The sequence below is a fragment of the Corvus hawaiiensis genome, chromosome 3 (assembly GCF_020740725.1).
Source record: "Corvus hawaiiensis isolate bCorHaw1 chromosome 3, bCorHaw1.pri.cur, whole genome shotgun sequence".
NCBI classification, from domain to species: domain Eukaryota; kingdom Metazoa; phylum Chordata; class Aves; order Passeriformes; family Corvidae; genus Corvus; species Corvus hawaiiensis.
Window position 1 is genome coordinate 69,614,429 of NC_063215.1, and position 21,342 is coordinate 69,635,770.

The window sequence follows — 21,342 nt, forward strand, 5'->3', positions numbered from 1 at the left end:
ATTTCACAACCATAATCTAAGAAGTCAGTGTTCTCTATATTTACTCCAGAAATTATTAATAAATCAATACTTAGGTTATTTAGTTCTAGCTAAAACTTTAAAAAAAAAAGTCCACTGTAATTCAGGTGAACATTGAAGGTCATTGTGTTTGCTAATGAAAATGGTTTTAATATAGTAAAGTCAGCACTAGCTAATTTAAAATTGTCTTCATTGAAGAAAAAAAATGGTGAGGTGAAATATCTAAAATTGTATTTAGTTAACAGAACTAGCTAATTGTTAAAAAAAATATGCTAACAGCTGCTAATTGACCTCAAAACATCCTTGTTCACATGCATTCATAAAAACGACTGTAAGTACTGTATTGATATGAGAAGGAATAAAGAGATTTAAGCAGAAATACTCAGTTGAATTTGGGCAAGTCATTTACCTACATGTTCAAAACCATTACAGGATTTGGATGATCACACAATCTCACAGTAATTCTCTGTGATACTGAATATTATAGGTCACATGGGTATTCTGATGAAGGAATGGCCAGCCAGCACTTTCAAAAGTGAAGCTTGATATGACCACCATCAGTAAATTTAGTTTTGCTGGGACCGATTTACCCTTTTAATATGGTATAGCAATGTCATCCATTTTGTAAGAATACTCTAAAGTCCTGCTGATAAAATTAGAAATATTGGTTACAGATATTAAAAAGGTATACTTAGTATTTTATGAGATTATAAAGCAAGCAACACACAAAGTCATGCCTCTGCTTGCCGTTTGCTTTCAATTCCTCCTATTCACTTCTTGTTTTCCAACTACCCAACTTTTAAATGCCTACTTTTTTAAAATCACCAAACTCTCCTTCCTCCATGTTTTCTTTTCTTCTTTTTCATGGTGTTATATTTTATCCTCCCCAGGCCATCAAAACCTGTAATAATTTCTCCTATTTTGCTACTTAATTATTTTTACTAGAGAGTATTACCTTACCCTATTAAACTCAGGAATAAAGTCTTGCACCAATTCATTTGCATTTATGTTATTGTACCTTCCACAGAGCAGACACCAACACAATAACTCCACATTAAAAGTATAAAACTTAAATGCTATTATATGCTTACACATGTTACATATTTACACATAATGTAACAGATGCCTCTATTCCTGAGAAGAATCCCCTGTAACATGAAGTCAGTACCCAAGACCTCCAAAACACAAATCAGAAACTATACAGAAGTATTTTTAAGAAATCTGCTTTAAGAACATACAATGTAGCTTGCATGTAAGATAATCCCTTAAAATTACCTGTCCTTGATAGTACAAGAAGAAGTAGTTTGTCTCTTATGATGAGCCACTAAAGCAGGAACAAGTGGCCCTTTGATTGAAGGGCCAGGAAAAAGGCAAGGATGCACTGTACAAAATAAACTTGCACACTGATAAATAAGCAATGGATGAAAATTAACTATTTTTATGTTTTCCCTTCAAAGATTCCTTCTGTCATTTTTACTGTATTTGTAGGAACACAAAGATTCATCCTAGACAATAGCTCTGTGACTGGAAACACAAACGTTTATTGCTGGCCTATATTTGTAACGTCATACCTGAGAGAATTCTCACTGAAGATCAACATTAAAGGAGTAGGCATTTTCTAGTGGTGCATGTATGAAAGCCTGTCCTAGAACATCATTACTTCAATTCCTTCTATCCTGTACCTTCAACACAAATGCAGAAATAAGAGGGCTGATCCCACAAATGTGTGCAAAACATACTCTTTTAAGCAGCTTCTTTGTAATTTAATTCAGCTGGTCACCTTAGTTTCATAGATGGAAATCTCTTAGAGAGAGAAAAAAGTACATTGCAACCTAAGAAACCTCTGCCTCTCATAGGTAATTTCAAACTTGAAACTCTTGCAAAATCTCAAAGGCTGAGGGAAAGTATTAATCTCAGGAAGGAAAAGATATTTCACAGGTTAAGATATCTTTCTGTACCTTTATCTGCTGCAGAAAGAAATACTATCCATTCCTAAAAATGGAAAAATTTCAGACGTACCTTTACACTGACTCAAATCGTGATTTTTAATGTAGAAATCTGAAATCTCATCATACTATTTAATGGTAATTCAGTCAAACACAGCAAGGACTCCAGTCTCCTGCATTCTTTCCCTTTAGCTGAACACTGAAGCTTGGCCTGTTGTGACGACAATGCTATTTTGTAACCCTACCTCTGAGGACTGGTATTTTGGGTGTCTGTTGTTGGAGAAGAATACAAATGTGAAACAGGCAGGTTAAACAGAGAAACACATTATATTTTTTGGATATCATTCTATTAATGTGAGAATTTGGGGACCAGTTATCTGTGATATTCCTTTCTGCAGACTCCAAGTTATTCCCACCACCAACACAACTATATCAAACAGAAAGCTAGCTGTTGAGAGAACAAGTCTTACCTTATAGGGAAAAGAAATAGTTATCAGTGCTGGAAGTATACTGCAGACTGTTATGCACACTTAACAGCAGTTTTAAACCTGTCTTGAAGCCAGATTAGCCTCAAGAGGAAAAAAGAAAGAGGCAAAAAATTATTAACTATTAAAAATTAAGGCACAAACTTGTTCTGCTGCTGTTGTAGAAACTTGGATTGTATGTGAGACCTACATAAAATGCCCAGGGGCAACAAAAAGTGTTTGGAGAAAAATTCAGCATGGGGACTTTGAATAAGAGAACAGAGGAATCTGAATTATTTTATTCCAAACAGTATAGAACTGTACCTTTGAATTCATGCTTTTATAAAAGAGATTATAAATCACTAGTCAGACTAAAGTATATAGCTGGTTTTTAAAGAATCTTTTCTATAATGATGGAATACCCAAAAGGTAAATTTTGACAATGATTAAAAATCCTTCCCATTGTGAACAGCGTGCAGTTCACTGGAATATAGCTCTCTGAACATGACTACGTTCCAGATGATTAAAGATTTCTTCTTCTGTTTCTGGAGTGAGCTGTATATTATCTTTGATTGGAGACAGAGGATCTGACTTTCTACAAGAAGGAAGTTTTTCATACTCTCTGCACAAAAAAACCAAAGACAAAACAAAACGAAAGAATTATGAGATATTTTGTTTTTCTAACCACAGGCGAGTAAGAATACACAGGTTAAAACAAAGCAAGACCCGTCACCTAACTACCCACTCCACCTATGAATAAGTACAAAATAAAAATTTGTGATGCAGTTTTAATTTCAATTTTAGTACAACTGAACAACTTCACTGAAAGTGAAAGAATAATAGCTGTTAGCTTTATCTATGAAAGACTGTATGCACACCATCCTACTCTGGTTTGTACATGCCTCCTTGACATTTAAGTCTTCTGAATAAGTGTAGTCTTATAGATATCTCTATATCTCTATATCTCTATATCTCTATCCTGTGAGTCTTGACATTAAGGGAGAACAGATTAGTGTCCCACATGATTTATTTGCCATAAGGTAATGTAACTGTTAAAACATTAGGCTAATTAAGAAACATCTTAAAATCTGACAAAATAAAGAATACTCAGAGCTAAGCAAGTCCTATCAGTAAAAACCCCCAATTTTGTGAAATGTGTTGAGAAAAAAAATCCCCTAAAAGCTAATAAACTATTGCTTATATAGAAGTAAGTAATGCAAAAATATATATCCCCAGTATAAACACCCAGAGGTTACAAACCAACCAAAACTGCATGACTAAAATGTGCATGGTGGGAACCTAGTCTTGCAACCATCAGCAGAGAGTGCCACCTAGGCTCACACTGTTCTATCGGCCTGTATTCGGATAAATCCAAATATATGAATTTTCTCTGTGTGAGCGACTCTGATCAGACATTCCCAAACAGAGGTCAAGCAATAAATGCACAAACACTTTCACTTCTTCCTTGAAACTGTCAGTCATTCTTACACCCATAAGGAGGATAATAAAAAGTAAGATTTCTAAAAATGTAAATACCACAAGTAATATTTTTTAAACAGAAAGCAGTTGTATGTTTACAATAACCTAACCTAAGGCCCAAACTTACTAAAATACATTCATCTGAGTTAACACATGCTTACCAGTATCAACATTTACTACTCAGTGCAAAGAATACTTTTGTTCCACTCACATTTGGAACATTTGGTTTCAAGATAGTAAAAATAATTTTGTTTAAATAAGACTTATTTATTCAAAGCTGAGATTGCCACTTAAAGCTGGGAAAACTTTTCCACCAGGAGTTTTTACCTGAGCCCATGGAGATAGTGTGAGTTAGAATACCTACACTTCAGGTTCTGTTTTACATTTTTAAAATAATCGTTGCCCTTCAAGTTCAAACCTTGAACCTATCTGCAGAAACTTCAAGTTAGACAAGTCATCTCCACAAGGAAAAACAATAGCATTTTATAATGTGCAAGAATGTCTCTTGTAGCCAGATACTCCAGCTAACAGAAATATTCCATCAATTCACCATCATCTTGAAAGCAGAACACTTCTGACAATCAGCCATCTCTAAATGTGAGGGACACAGAGTCTAGTAGAAGCAACCTTGTATTCAACTAAATTTAGCAACTTTTATGCAGCTTTTGCATTTAGATCAATAAATGATTTTTGGTGTTTGATGGCAAACAATGGCAATGATTTTCATATCAATTATGGTAAACTAAATGTACTTATCAATAAAATTCAGTAAATTAATTTTACCTGAGAGTTTTTCCTGGTTAGAAAGAAAAAAGTAATTCTAAGAGTTTATTTACCAAAACCCATGCTTCATGTTTACATCAAGATTAGGAAGTTATAAATTGTATGTAGAAAATATCTAGTCTTGCACTATTACCCCTATTGAGTTGTATGGAGAACACATGTAGGTCTGCTTAGAAAATTGCTTCTTTGGGAAAAAAGTGTGCAGGGTACTAAGTAAAGGGTTAAAGCAACTCACCTTTTAAATTGGAAGCTTTTCCAGAGTTCACCAATAGTGGATTGCAGTCCCAGCTTATTTTCGGTATCACAGTCCTTTCTCTTCTGCAGAGGTGACAGTTTCCTGCTTAGTCCACTTACTTTAGCTGGTATCAATGTCTTGAGCTTTGTTACCATATGTGACCTTGTATTACTGGATTTACGTAATCCAGGAACCTGTGGGATTTTAATATTGCAGTACACATGGTTAAAATGACAACCTGCAAGCAACAGGTATTATGCTGCAAAGCTTATAATCAAAAAAGTGCTTTACATTGTGTTGAGATAACGCAATCTGAAATGCCACAACAAAGTGTATTTAGACAGTGTCTATAATCTAAAAAATGGCATTTCAAACATAAGACATACTGCAGCTGTAAGAACTGGCAAACCAGCCTCCCTATCTACAAGAAAGACATTGAGGCACTGGAATGGGCCCAGAGAGAGGTGATGGAGCTGTGAAGGGTGTGGAGCACAAGTCTTACGACAAGCAACTGAGGTAGCTCGTAGTGTTTAGCCTGATGAAAAGGAGGCTCAGGGGGAACCTTTACCACTCTCAACAACTGCCTGAAAGGAGGCTGTAGCCAGGTGGGGGTTGGCCTCTTCTGCCAGGCAACTAGTAATAGGACAAGAGGAAATGGCCTCAAGTTGCACCAGGGGAAGTTTAGAATGGATATTAGGAAAAATTTCTTCCTGCAAAGGGTTGTAAAGCACTGGAACAGTCTGCCCAGAGAAGTGGCAGGATCACAATTCCTGGAAGTGTTCAAAAATTGTGTAGATACAGTACATCAGGATTCAGTACAATGGTGAACATGGTGGTGCTGGGTTGACAGCTAGACCTGACCGTAAAGGTCTTTTCCAATCTTAATGATTCCATGATTCTATTACTGAAATTACATTGTTTCTACCTTGTCTTGGGGTGACTTTATGATGTGTATCCCATATTGCTGCCCTATGCCCAGAAATTAATTCTTGTGCCTTTCTATGCCTCTAAACTGAGCCTGAGAGGGGGAAAGAAAAAACTGAGCAAAACTTTTTCAAAGCAGTTTGCAGCTTGTTCAAGGTCACACAGAGATAGCGACTTTTTTTCCCAGCTGTGGGCAGGGGAGTGAGGAAGCACCCAGCTTGCTGCTGCTGGGTCAGTTTCTGGCCAGTTTTTCAGTTCCCTTTTCTCCAGAGAGAGACTGAGAGTTGAACTTTTCTTTCCTTCCCTGGAATTTCAGATTTTCTCCCTTTTCTGCTGGACTGCTTCAATATCAGAGCACATCGGGAGGACTTTCCACCGGGCACAGAGGCCCTGGCCCTGGGCCAAGCCCCAGCTCCGAGGAGACCAAAGGGAGGACTCTGACACTTTCCCAGGTTTTTTCTCCACAGCGAGGGATTTTATTATTTGGCATTATTATCCTTTTCCCGTGTGTTTGGTAAATAAATAGTTTTTATCTCTTTCACTTTCCTTCAAGGAAAATTTATTTTTTCCCGAACCTGGTGAGGGAAAGGTGGTGACCTGCCTTCTCTCAGAGGATATATTTCTAAATTTGGCCAAAATGGCACAATATACTAAGCAGATCTCAGTATTCCAAGGAGGGAAAAAGTGTTTAGAATGTAAGCTAAAAACTGGAACAAGAATACTAGGAAGAAGAAAATAAAATCTTAAAACTACCTGCTTTATAGTATTTTGCTTTTTATTTATCACTTCAACCTTTTTGCAACACGTGAAGGCACTCAAATCCTATGTATCTCTGTAGTACCAAATTACATCAGTTATAACTTAATTTAGCTAACCCAAAAGTAGGCAAAGCTGCATGGTGAACACCTGCTAAGAAACTTAAAGCTAGAGCAGAACGCTCTTTTCTATTATCAACATTAGCCTCTTTGCTAAGCTCACAGCAATTGTGTACAATAATTAGCAGTAAAAACCACAGCTGAAATAGTATCACAGAAATAAACATGAGGTTTTAGGGAGCTCAGAATCACATAAGCATTTGTTAGTAAAAAGCTTTTATTAGTTTTGATATTAGAATTGAATAGGTAGCACTTCACATTTTGGTTTGGAACCACAGTAAGAGATGACAAATTTTTCAGACTGCCTCCCCAGTTACTAAGTTTCTCTACACTTAATCTACATAGCTGATATTCACTTTATGAAAATCAGAATAAATTATGCTTTAAGTGATTAACCGCTTCTTCCCTAAATCTGCAACTCATTTTTCCCTTTGGTATGTTCTACTGTATTTAACACCAGCAAACACTTCCCCTGTTTTACACTTGCAGGATTCCTAGTAAGAACCCTAACAAGACTTTAGTAAATTCTAAAAGAAAACTAAGACAAAAGTGGTGCTCCTTATCTTTATGGTCTTACTGGTCTACAACTCCCAGGAGTACAAGAGTCTGGGTGTGTCCAAGTTACAATATGACAGACCTTTTGGCTGTTGCTGGCAGGTTAGTTTTTGGCCAAGCCAGTTTTCTGGTGTAATTCCTTCTTATTACTACCAGCACATAAAGGAAAAACAGAGAATTCGTGGCCATAGAAATAAGTGGGGGAAATCCTCCTACTAGCCACTTGCTCTAAACAAACCCAATATATTGTCCTCACAGATTTTCATCAGTTTTTGTTTACTGAAGGGCTCCAACCATGATGAAATTTTGTTTTTACATGATGCTTATATTATATCAGTACTTCCATAATGTGATTCCCCAATATTTAATGTATTCATTCTTCCAATATACCTTCCAAGGTGAGCAAAAAATGTAAAAAATATTAAATACAGCCTTAAAACCAAAGTAATAAAATTCTGAATGCCAGGACGATTTCCTTGCTCAGTCTTGCTGAGGAAAAGCAGGAAAAATGTTAATGCTCCAAAATACAAATGTTAATCTCTCCTTAACAAATAAGTTCCTAACAATAACCACAAGATGTCACTATTTTACAAACCACACAATATTCTTGTGTGGCAGAGAGAAGCTTGTGACTTTTCGTCTGTCTATAAGAAAACTTATTAGGCATATACATAGTAGCATGAAAACATCTTCCTGTTACTTATTCATCTTTTGGCCAATTCTAATGGCAACACCTAAGGAGTCAGAGCTGTTAAAGCCTTAGAAGTTTTATCAACTAGACAAATGTATCAAGCTTTTAGAAATGTCCCAAAGACAAGGAACACAAGTTTATTCTTAGACATCTCAGAAACCACAGAGGAATCAAATTACAGTTGTGTCTTGTGACCGTATCTGGACTGTGAACACTACTGCCATTTATATCATTAAGCCTGAAGTGGATTTTCTTGCCTTAGCTTATTTTACACCAAAGTGTTTAAAATCCCCAAACACATTGCAACTTGGTTATCAATCACAGGTGGTTATATTTCACCTCAGCTCCAGTGTAGATGAACAAGAATAAAGCAATGCAAATATTGGCAAGACAAAGCAAAAGTCTTTAATTACAAGTTCTAAAATGTACTAGTAGAAACTCTGATTTCCAGAGTTTAGTAAAGCTCATAAAGTTCGAGGAATTCTTACCTTGGTCTTTATGACTGTATTTTTTTTTCCAGTTTGAACAGCAGAAAATAGTGGAGACAGAACACATCGATCATCATCCAGTTTTGAACTGGAATCAGACTCCTTAAAGAGAAAATTGATTTGGTTTCTAAACAGGTTGCCTTTTTGTAAGCACAATATATGTTTTCATATCTACGTATATATATACACACTTTAAGGTATAATGTTTTCAGCAGTTCTGAGAACTCATACAAAAACCTGTACTTTTTAGCAACACTACAAAGGCCTGCATATGCTTTTTGAAAGCATTTCAGGGACTAAAAGCAGAGAGCAAAAGGTTGCCTACCAGATGTTTTTATGAGCCACTGCAGTGATAGCAGCAGAAAGACTGAAGGCAAACCAAAACCAGAGAACAGACTTTATTTAAGCTATATTCAATCCATTCTATACAATTACGTTAAGCATTAATAAGAATATGATCATTCTGTGATTCTGTTTAGAGACAAATTTTGTTAGCACAAGTTACATCATCTGTAGGGCACCATTCTGAAAAGGAGACTTCACTGCATAATTTCTTTTATAATTTAAAGTGAAAACAAATGCTGAAACAATGTCTAATTTTCTTACCTTTGAACCTGAGCTGTTGTTGGACACTTGCATGATTTCTGAAGACTCCAAACTGCATTCTGATGGCTCACAAGACCCGTGAGACTGGGATGATTGTTCCAGTTCTATTAAGGGGGAGGACTCTTCCTCTGATTCATCACACACTGCCCCATTAATCTGATCTTCCTGGGTTACAATGCAGTTGTTTCTCTGCTGGTGAAACTGCTGTGAAAATACAGTATGAGATGGACCAAGACTTTCTGAGTTACTTTCGAGGCTGCTAAACCACTGGAAACAACTTTTCTGCATTTCTCCAGGAGGTTTAAAGACAGTCCTTGATGATTTTTCACTTTCTGAAAACCTAGAAACATCTTCTGCTACATGTTCTGTTTCCTGTTTCTGGCAATCCTGCTCAGCATCTCGAGTTAGATCACCATCATCCTTCTTTGCTGTACTGTCAAATGTAACTGCATCATTGCAGAAAAACCTAAAAAAGAAAAAAAAAAGAAAAAGAAAAAAAAAAATAAGGCAAGGGAGAAGAAAGTTATGCAAATGAGTATGTCGTCTCCAATCATTGTCTCTATCCGTCAATTTTATTTTCCAGGTATACTTCCAGACAAGTTATTTTGGCAATGGGAAAAGTCCCTAAGGGACACATTTAGCAAATAACAGTAAAAAAAAGTAGGAAAAAGTATCTGTAAAAACGGCATTAATTGACTGAAATACTAAGAAGATTCTTCACCTGAAAGAGAAACATCTAGAAATCCTACAGAATTTAAGAATATATTAATTAACGATAAAGCTAAGCAGTAGTGAAATACTTCAGCACCACTTATCAAGGAAACTAGAACCTTACTACTTTTTTTCCTATGCTATCACAGCAGCTCCTGAGAATACTGAGCACAGATTTAGGGAAGAATCTATCATCAGTCACAACTATTAATTTTTGATGCAACATAAAAAAATACTTTCAAAAACTTTCAGCTCAGAAAGGTGTGCTTTGAAACTAAGGTATTAAGACTGCTCCATAAAATTACAGTGCTCAAAAATATTCAGATTATTTAAGATAAAAATTACACAATAATAGACTTATTTGTGATAGTGTTTTGTAAAACAAATTCAAGTAGCTGTGGCCAAATGTGACTAAATGAAAAAAAACCTAACACAGTCCCTCTTCTCAAAGTGCTGCTGCAGAGATCAGCAACGTCAACTGAATGGGATGTGGTAAGAAGAGGTATTTGTCACAGAGTACGACCAGGTTTAGCTTTACTGAAACAAACAAAAGGCCCTGTCAACTTAAGTCCATGTATTCACTCGCTGCTTACATATTTGCCACAAAGTAGCTGCCTTTGGTTTTTTGAGATACATCACATGTTCTTTACCTGGAAAAAAACCCCAGCCAATTAATTCCTAATTAATTTTGATACCCGGAGGTATTGATCACTGAATTAATCACAGGGCTGGAGCACCTCTCCTACAAAGACAGGCTGAGAAAGTCAGCTTGGAAAAGAAAAAGCTCCAGGGAGACCTTACAGCACCTTGCAGTACCTACAGGGGAGCCTACAAGAGAGCTGGAAAGGGACTTTTCACAAGGGCATGTAGTGACAGGACAAGAGGGAAGGATCTTAAGCTGAAGAAGGTTGAAATTAGATATTGGGAAATAATTCTTCACTGTGAGCGTGATGATGCACTGGACCAGCTTGCCCAGAGAAGTTGCATATGCCCCATCCCTGGAAGTGTTCAAGATCAAGCTGGATGGATCTCTGGGCAGCCTGGTCTAGTGAAAAGTGTCCTGACAATGTCAGGGGGGTTGGAATGAGATGATTTTAAGGTCCCCTCCAAACCAAACCATTCTGTGATTCTATGAAAAGTCTCAGCCTTCACTTCTGCAGTAAAAAGTGAACATTATCTATCTCACAAAGAGATAGCATGCCTAGCACAAAGGAGCCTCCATCTTGGCTCAGGTGCAATACAGTTGCATAAAAAGTCTGAGGTAGCATTTTTCCTATTTTCAGTATTCGGGCTATTTAGCAACCAGGACAGCAAATAGTATTTTGCTACTTATGAAAATGTGATATAAGCATACCTGCTTCTTGTTCCTGGAACAATTACAACATCCTTCTCTTTGTTTTTCCTTTGTAAAAAGGAAGCGAATTTATTTCTAACTCTGGGCAAGGAATTAGAGCTTTCTTGAGTGATGGAATTCCCTGGAGAATCAAGGCTTTGTATTGCTGACACACTCCTTTGTGCTTGACCATCATCACTCTCCTTCTTGATTCTTTTTGTTTTTGAAAACGAGTATTGCTTCAACAGATCTCCATCTGAGATTTCTTCTGAATCTAAAGACAATTTAAGCATCACTGTAGAAGCACATTCTACAATTAACCAGTTACGAGATAACTAAATATTACATATTTACTCTCACAGGCTTAAAAATATTAGTAAGGTCTGGTAAGAACATTATTGACAATACAGTTTAGATGTCTTTAACACCACTGTTTTCTAGTGCATAGCCTTAAAAATAACTCAGTGAAAAGGTAGACGGAATGAAGGCAGAACAAGTAGAATGAAACTGCATTTGATTGAAAATTGCTAAACTACCTACAGACATTGATAAGTGAGGGATTAGGAAGATATCATGCGTAACAAAGGAAAAAAATAAAGCCCTAGTAGCATAATCAGAAAGCAAAGGAAGCAGAGGAAAACACTTAACATATTAGATAAAGCACAATAGGAACAAAAAAGTGCCTCTTCTATTACAAGCTCATTGTTTATTTGAGCACGCATAACTCAGGTGGTATAGAAGACAAGATATCACAGATGTACTAGAGAAAATGAAAAAGTTGGCATAAAGAACACCTATACAGGGGACAGAGGCTGCACAGTCTGAGTACAGAAAACATTCTTTATGTTCTCTCTGACCTAATATCAATGCTAGGAAAAACAGGCTGTTTTAACTTCTTCACATGCCATTTTAAGATCGAAATTAAAACCAAAACTATATCAAAATACAGACTGTATTGAACATAGCTTGAAATTTATAGTAAACCATTTGTAGCAGAGTTTTATAGCAAACCAAAGAAAGTTAAAATCAAGTCCTGTTGAAAGTTTGCTGTCACCCTTAATCATTATCTAGGCTTGTTAGTCTTGTAGTTTGCTGAAAACAGAATACAGACAATAACAGTTATGAGTTAAGCCTCTGAAGTCTCATACCATAAAGTACAAGATAAAATCCTTTCTTTTCCCACAGCCTTCTACTGTTATTCATATACTTATTTAATAAAAACATACCACTCCTTGGCCTTTTTGCCAAGAGCTCTTTGCCTGCAAGCTTTAGTCCTTTAACACTAATTATCTTCTCCATCCCTTTGGTTGTTGGTTTCTCTGGGAAATGCATTTTAGGAGGAGCAGTATCTTCAGTGGGGCCAAACTTGTACTCTCTGCTCCAAATGCTATTTACACGATTATCACGTCGGTCATTCCACCCACAACTTCTCTGCTGCACAGGCTACAAAAAAACAATTAAAAACCAAGACATAGGTTTATAATCTTGCCTTCTATATATGATTTCTTGACTTAGCATACAAGGAAGGACACTTTGACATTTGGACATCTAGTGATATACTCTACATAAACCATTTTTTGTTCTCACAATTCTCATGCTTTTCATGCTTCTTTTTGTGCTGCCATGATGTCTCCATTTCAATATGGCACAAGTGACTACTTGCTCATCTCAGACCAAATTTAAAGTTTAAATTTTTTTTTTATTCTAGAAAACAATTTTGGATTATTCTTGGAAGAAATCCAAAACACTGAGAATTCTCTCTTTAAATCATTCACTTCTGTAAATAGATTTAAGGACTTACCAAAAGTGTCTGGAAGTAAAACAAATACTGAAGTAAAATGCCATGAAAAATAAAACTTTACCTTTAGAAAGAGTGAGAATTATGTGTGTGGGAGCACACAGTTTCTGTAATGCCAGAATAGCTTTCACTGAAAATTCATTTGCGGATAACATTGAATCAGATTTTCCCGTTAACGTTCAGACCCACATCGAATTCTTAACAAAGAACAAAGATGTTACCTGTGCCGTGTCGGGGCTGTAGTTATCAATTTGCTCCATTGTACCGATATCAATGTTGCCAATGGCAATTTGAAAAGCAGTATCATCACCAACATGTCTGTTCCCATCACAGTAAAGGAAAATATCTGAACATTACATTGTATTTCAACAACCGTACCATGAAAGTTAGAACAGCTGCTCTCCCAGTTTTGGGCTAAAGAGCATTTGGGCCAAAGCGATTACTACTACTGCTCCTGGCTCAATATGATGTACAGCAATTGTAATAGATCTGCACTCCTTGGCAAGTCATCAAAGTCAAAATTAAATCCTTCAATTATCAGCAGGAGAGGCAGCAACTTTCTCCTTCCTAATTTCTGGAAATGCCAGAGATGAGGTGGCTTGAACATACAAAGCTAGTAACTACATCAACAGTCCCCTTTCCTTCATTTTCCTAATCTTCCATGTTGAGATTTACGTTGCACAGATGTGGCAAAATGCTACCTCTCTTGTATAGGAAGAGGGATCTGGTAAAACAGGAAATGTTAAATTAGAGAATGAGTTGAACACAAATTGCAAGAATTAAACTGGGAGAGATTGTAACATACAACACAGGCAGAAATTCAAGACAGCCATACAGCAATGAGTTTATGTTTAACCTGTATTTAACAATTTGTTTTCTAAAGAGAAAAAAAAAAAATCAATAACTTTTGCCTAAAACAATGTATCAATGATAGGTCACTTAGCTACCCCCTGCACTTTTAAAAAATTGATCAAAATCAGAGCAAAGGAGAAAAGAAGAAACCCCCCCAAAAATTTAAGACTGCAGAAAAGCCAGGCTTTAGTCAACAGCAGGGAGGCAACAAAAAAATCTAAGTACACCACAGATACAATAAAAATTAAAAGATACCACATCAGCTCACCCTTATTTGCCCATTCTGCTGTTTCAACACAAAGGATACCGTCCTGCATAAGTTAGTGTTTCTGGATCAATATCATCTCCATATGCATTCAGAGGAACTAATTTTCTGTTGACAGGATCAAAAACTAACTGATACAGGAATGTATTATTAGCTCGTGTAAAACCCTGTATGTATTCTTCTGGTACTGTTATATTCATCTTCAAGTACTGCCCCATTTTCTTAATAACCTGTCAAAAAAGAAATTACTCAACTGTTTCATTTCAACAGTTCACACAAAAGGCTAAATACATTTCAATTATTAATTATCTTTGCTTGTAATTAAATGCAGAATGAGTGTCCTACTACAACAAGCCGATTCATCTTAGAAAGGAAAGAAAATGGAACTTCGTACATTATTTTCCCACTCAGATTGTTTCCAATCACGTAAATAACACAACTTTTTATAATTCCTTGTTCAGTAAATAAATAAATACAAAATGTGATTAGAAAAACAGATAATCTCCTAAAGGTGTATTTGTTTAAACTAATGCACATCAAATTTTTATCATTCATATTATCAGGACATAGAAGCAATATGTGGGTGTTTTTATAACAGAAACAAAAGCAGAACTTAACCAGAATAAACCCTGGCATATTACTCAGAGATAAATTAAAGCAAATAATGATTTACATGGGAAAAGTTCAAAGTTCCCTTTTTACCTCCACAAAAGCCAAACCAGTTGCTTTGATGTCTGCTCTATATGATAAAAAACATTTTAAAATGAAAAATCATAGTTCTTTGTCTATGAGAGAAAAAAAAATACACTAAAACACACAAGCAATTTGAGAAAGAAGACAACACACTAAGTTAATTAAACTGCATACTAAAATGCTTTTCTGGATTAGATTTACCTGCCTCCAGGACAGCCCCATGAGGTATTCTTATTAGCTCTTAACCTCTCTAATCCCTTACTACTCACAGAGAAATTACTCCCGCCCCTCTTAGCCTTTTTATTTCCTAATATGAGATTTTTTAAAATTTCATACATTGGACAAGAAAAAAACACCCTATAGTGATTTGTTTTGCATCATATCACACTTTTCTTCCATACTGTTTTTAATATAGAAATGTCCATATCCATACATACATCATTAACTAAGATTCCCAATCCCTACTCCTCCCCCCCACCACAGATAAATATGTACTTATACAAAAGTAACAGTTCATTTAGCAGTTCCAATAACTAATCTGCAGAAACAAAAGAAAGTGGTAATGAGGGGGGGGAAAAATCCAAAGTCTTAGAAAAAATTAAGTTTCCCTTCAAACAGAATATACAACTGAAGGATTAGAACAACTCTTTATCTAAGTTTACTTTGGTGTATTTCTTATAAATATATAAAAGCTTCAACATTTAAGTTTAGTTCAGCATCTTTTATAAGCACAGGTAAAAATTACTTTTTAGTATTCTCCTCAAAAATGCAGGAAGTCAAGAACCCTTCATATTTTCAACTGAGTGTTAAATTTCATATATACTGATATAGGCTCCCAAAAAACCAAAACACAAAGCAAAACTGAGTTTACCTTTATAATATCTGGATTGTTGGCTAATCTTATTAACTTGCATGCTTTAGCTAACCCAATTCCATGAATTGATGGGAGGTAGTCACAACCAGAAAGAATACACATATAGCGGAATTTCTCTTCTGTAAATACATTTCCAAGCTGCTTACAGTTTCCTAGTCGAGCTTGATCTATCTCTAGTCCATTTCCAAACTTATCAATTTTCAGAAACACCTAAAAATTAAGAGGAAGCGAAAATAGTAATTTTCATCCATATAAGCTGGTTCATTGCACTTGGTGGAAACAACAGAGGCAAAGTGCTCTTCTCATCTCTTCTGTTTCCCACATTTACTGCAGAAGAGTTAATCCATACATCAAACATATTTGGCAACTTCAAACTCTGTTTTTCAGGTATCAGCAAGAGGTAAAGGCTATTAGTATTCTCTTCCATACCTTTTTACATCCAAAAGCTAAGAGATCAGAGTCTTCTGTAATTATAGCTTGAACCATGCCTGTCTTATTAAGATAAGCCAGCTGAGCATCCGCTTCATAAGGAGCAACAATACAATCAACTCCCTGGGCTCGTGCAGCCTGTATGTAAACAAGAAGCATACACATACTTTGCATTAATTTTCAGTAATCCCCTAAGAGATCTGAAAACAAAAACAACTTTCAAGCAGTTTAGATCCATATATATTGGTTTACAAAAACAACCTTTCCTGGGTTGGCCTGTAACACTATGGTCATTGCATCTGACCACAGGTGGCAGCTTCAAACTCATGCAAGTTATATTCTGAACAAAGGAGAACCACACTGAAACAAATTTAATACTGTTTTGATAAAATCCTATGACTGCATTGAATGTACAGCAAAAAACTACTAGAACAGTTTTTAAGCGGCCAAATTTTTTTCTGTAGTCTATGCTCAGAAACTAGACAAGGGAAAATGTATATTAAAAAAATTGATTATTTTTTGTGCAGCAAAAGTAAAACAGAGATGTTAACAAATTCAGCTCATAGCAGTAAGAAGACATGTATTTTGTTCAACACATCATTATTATTTATACAAATGAACATAATTAACTTCAAGTTTGTTAGTTGTGCCTAACACAACCCAGTAACAAGCAGGATGGAATACTTCTCTTGTCTATATAGAAGAGGTAGTGATGTAGCTGCAAAAATGCAGAGCAGGATATGCTACCTATTGCATAGTTTTTTTTTTTTTTTTTAACTGACATTATCAACAACGTTGCCAACTTACTTTAATAACTTCATGAGCCATAGCATGGGTAATATTTACACTGCGCCCAAAACATTCCCTAGCTTCTGACAGTCTCCCTTCCTGCAACAATTGTTTCCCCTTCAGGAGACTGGCTTGACGCTTCCTAAAGGAAAGACAAAAATAACCACCAATCTCAGATTATTTTTCACTTAAAAGGACAAACAGCAGAAAGGACTAGGAAAGACAGGTAGGAAAGGGGGAAAAAATTCCAACACCTTCCAAATCTGGGCTACTGCATAATTTTTTAAAACTAGAAAATTAGATAACTAAGTCATTGTATTGACAAGGATAACTAGATTTGAATGCTGAGATTTATAATATTTTCTCAGAAAACAGTGACAAATCAGGAACTGAAATCAGCAGTGTAAAAGAAGAAATGTACCCACTCTCAGCTTGCAGTAAAATAGATTTAATGGGAGTTGGGAGTGTCTGACACCAGATACTTATTGATTTAGAGGACAGAGAACCTAATTTACTTAATTTCATATATCGGAAACTGTACACTTCACGCTGAAGAAAGCACGTGTCTCATGAGAATTCATAAATAACAACCGCAACTGAAAAATTCTCACAGCTTCAGTAAAAAGTCCCATTTAGAGGGACCTGAATCCAAATCTGAAACAGGTTTATCTTGCTAGTTGTAGAGAAAGATGAGGAAAGGGGTACTATTTTAAAACAAAATTAGATTGCGAAAAGGTATTTTTGTCCAGAGATCACAAGTGCGGGTGAACTAAAAGCCTCTAACACATTACAGGAACTAATGCTCAAAGGTTTACTTCCTTCCTCTATAAAATGGCTTTCATTGATGAAGTGCATTTCTATTTTTGGAATAAAATCTCTAAGAAGTTTGTATGATTGTAGCCATAAATTAAAAGAAATCACATTATATTGCAGGGGGGTTTACCAGAGCTTACTACCTAGCTGAAGTTTGAGGGTTTTTGATTTTTACTGTAGTGATAAAACTGATTTGCTTGCAAATCAATACAGTTCAGTACTTACTCTCGTCGTGCCTTTTCCACTTCCTTCTTAGAGGGTAGAGTACATCCATCAAATACCAAAATTGGTTTAATTCCAAATGAGAGGAGCATATGAACAAGTTTCATACAGAAAGCTACATAACTATCAACAAAAACAAAAGTAACATAAGAAAGATAAACTTTTATTGTTAATCACAAGTCTAATACATATTTTCCACTTGCAGGAAAGGAGAACTGTAAGTTTAGGACTAACTATTGTTCAAAAATCATAACAGGCTGTATATTTCCGCAGTATCACAAAAAAGTAAGAACACTTGAATGCTGTTTGGTTGGGTTTGTTACCAAGAGAAACAGTCCACCTCCCAGTTCAGAACTGGACTGACTGCTCCTCTCTCCTAGACAAGATGAAGAATTTGAGTATAATTGAGTTTGACTTTGCTACATTAGGATTCCACATTGACAAAAACTTGAACAGTTAAAACGTGGATCATCTTTTTACTTTCAGCAACTCAATTCATAATGGCCGGGGAAACAGAAAGCAGAAAAGCAGTCAGTACATGACCTCTCACCAGAAAGGCAGACTAAATGCACTTTTGCAGAGCTGGAAGAAGTGATGCGGTTATTAAATCTCTCTTGCAGAACTATCCACTCTTCTCTCCAGATAGTGGATATATCCTACGGACAAGACATGCAAACATATCTTCCCATACTAAAAATACAGGCACAGCACTGAAAATATTCCAAAAGACAGAAAAGTTCCCCACTAACTGTGAAGATGGTATATGGACCAGGAAACAATCCTCCACTGGCTTCGAAGCCCATCCCTTGAAAAAATATTCATAGGGAATTCCAGATGTAATTTATTCCCTCAGACCGCTCATCTTCTTAACTGTTATTTCTACAGATCTGTATGAGATAATTTTATCAGCAGCACAGAACTAAAATCTAATAACTGCTGTAAACACTTAACCAAGCACATTGCAATGATGCTCAATTTAAAAAAAAAAAAAAAAAAAAAATCAGGATTTTTTTATTTTAAGGACACTGTTTGAAACAGCAAGAGCAACCTCATCAATAGAGGATGAGAGGGGAAGGAGAGTGGGGTTTAGAAGCATTTAGAATGCAAGGATATGAGCACTGAAGAAATCAGATTTAGAGCTACCAAAAATAACTATGATTTTTGAAATACAGGAGCAAATAGCACTGTAGCTATATAATACCTTCATCTGGATGAATTTTAAAGTGTGAAAGGACTCTACACTATAGTTAAGGTGCCAGTCTAGGATCATATGTGCATGGAAACGAGATTTGCCCATAAAGTATTCATGTATTTAAATTCAACCATTCCAAAGTTTCCTATGACTATGAATATTTCTCCTGACAGTCAATTTTTTCCTCAACTGAAGTGTATCCTATTCTCAGGACTCTGAGGAATCTCCACTATCTTCAAGGCAGGGTTGGATTGAAACTCCACAGTTCTCCAAATTAACAAAAGCAGGAGTAAATATTTGAATCCATTTGCACCAACTCTCTCTTGCCTCCAATCAAACATCTGATGGATCCAAGGTCCCCTGGGTGGTGCCAAGCAATAGGACAAGAGGCAGCAACCAAAACACAGGAATTCCACTAGAATATAAACAGAACTTCCTTACTGTGCAGGTAACCGAGCACTGAAACAGGTTGCCCAGAGAGGTTTTAGAGTTTCTTTCTTCTCTGGAGATATTTGAAAGCCATCTGGACACAATCTTGAGTAATGTGCATGAGATGACATCCAGTGGTCCCTTCCAAACTTACCTATATTCAATCTAAAACAAGAGTTCAACCCACTTTTTCAGAGATGGGCAAGAAATTATGCAAACCTGATCTAAGGTGTGGAGTTGAATCTGACATATGACCACGATTTTTGCGCTTTTCCTTCCCTAGAAATATAACTGTGTAAATGTGTTTTAGAAAAGCTACTTTAACTAAAAACGTAGTATGTTAAGCAAGATATCTTACACTTTATTCAGAGCACAACACATCTCTCATAATTTCTTGGTATCATTATGACCTTTGTCACAGCAGTATTTACAAACTCTCTGCATACAAAAAAGATGCCTAAAAATAATATTAAACTTGAAATTAAAGAATTGCATGTACAGAATTTCATCAGAGAAATTAGATTATAGTTGAGAGCGACACATGCTAGGGAAAAAACCTGACACAGTCAATGGTATTTTAACCAAAAAATATTTTTGACAGTTTTTCTCCCAATGTATACTTTAATATTATTTTATTTTGCACAGATGGAAAGCTGTTCACTTATCGCCAAAAATTTCCAATTCCAAAGAGTTCAACTGAGAATTCAGAACCAATAGTAAGAAGATAAACTACTAGTTCAAGAAACACCAAGTTAACAAAACTTTAATTTGTAGAAAGGCCGAGACTTAAGCGTAAGAAAGACTTACATATCTGTGGGCTCTCCTCGGGCCAGCTTTTCAGCACAAGCATAGGCGCCTTTGTGCAGCCAGCAGTAGGTGTCCACAGCTACCGTCAGCCCTTTGTATTTCTTCACGTGGGAAGGCTCGGCAGCCTCCTTGATAAACTGGAGCAGGCCCTGGATCCCCATGATGCCGCAGAGCGGGGAAAAAAAGGAAAGGCGAAAGAACGAAGCCGAGTGCTTTGTGCTATGTATCTTCGCTCGAGGGCCGCCAGGTCAGCTCACAGACGGGGCACTGGGCCATGCCAGGGCCACGAGATGCTCCTGCGGGTGCCCCCACGCACCCGAGCTCGGGCCACCTCCCCACGCGGCGCCAGCGGCTGTACCTCGTTGCGGTCCGGCGCTGCCCGGGGAGTGGGGCGAGAGAGGGACCGAAAGACGCGGGGACACGGCCCGCGCCTCCTCTCGCCTCCCCTGGCCGGGGCAGACGCGGCTCCTCCGGCCCGGCCCGGCCCGGCCCAGTCCGGCTCAGCTCGGCCGTGGCGCGCGGCGGCCGCCCGGCGCTTTCAAGCAGCGCGCGCTGAGCGCCGTGGCCCCGCCCCGCGCGCGGGGACTACGATCCCCATGGTGCCCCGCGCGGGCGGGGCCGGGGCTGGAGCGCGGCCCGCCTGAGCCGCCGTGGGACAGCCCATTCCTGACAGCATTCGTGACAGTGGGCGTGTGGCTGACACAGCTCGTGGCTAACAACGACGAACGTGACATTAATAAACATGAAATACGCTGAAATCAAAAGGCCGCACAGAATTGTATCAGGAAAAAGGACTGCAGCTAACCCAGCGGGAGGGGAGGGGAAGGGCTGACGCGAGTCACTGACGGCGAAGGATCAAGAGAGGGACAGATGTTACTGTTGCAGCACTGAAACCCTGGGGTTAATTCAAGAACGGATGGTCAAACTTACAATTATGTGATAAAGGTTCTTTTTCTTGACAGTTAACATATGGGTGTGTATGCTTGCATAAATAAAAACAAAAATTGCAGTAAGTAAACGTAGGCCTATATCTACCAGGTAAGAGCTTCTTTTTCTTTGTGCCATTTTGAA

The 21,342-nt window shown here is 37.1% G+C and overlaps 1 protein-coding gene across 1 annotated transcript; it reads right to left on the reverse strand.

The window, feature by feature from the left end:
- Window positions 1-1,035: 1,035 nt before the first annotated feature.
- Window positions 1,036-20,776, reverse strand: EXO1 (exonuclease 1). Its single transcript, XM_048299495.1, has 13 exons — window positions 20,272-20,776; window positions 17,847-17,966; window positions 16,827-16,950; window positions 16,020-16,157; window positions 15,588-15,800; window positions 14,066-14,253; window positions 13,128-13,224; window positions 12,335-12,551; window positions 11,130-11,382; window positions 9,065-9,530; window positions 8,459-8,560; window positions 4,926-5,119; window positions 1,036-3,050 (listed from the first exon to the last, which is right to left on the reverse strand). Exons 1-13 carry the CDS (start codon window positions 20,430-20,432, stop codon window positions 2,909-2,911), a joined length of 2,415 nt encoding a protein of 804 aa, XP_048155452.1. The 5' UTR covers window positions 20,433-20,776; the 3' UTR covers window positions 1,036-2,908.
- Window positions 20,777-21,342: the final 566 nt, after the last annotated feature.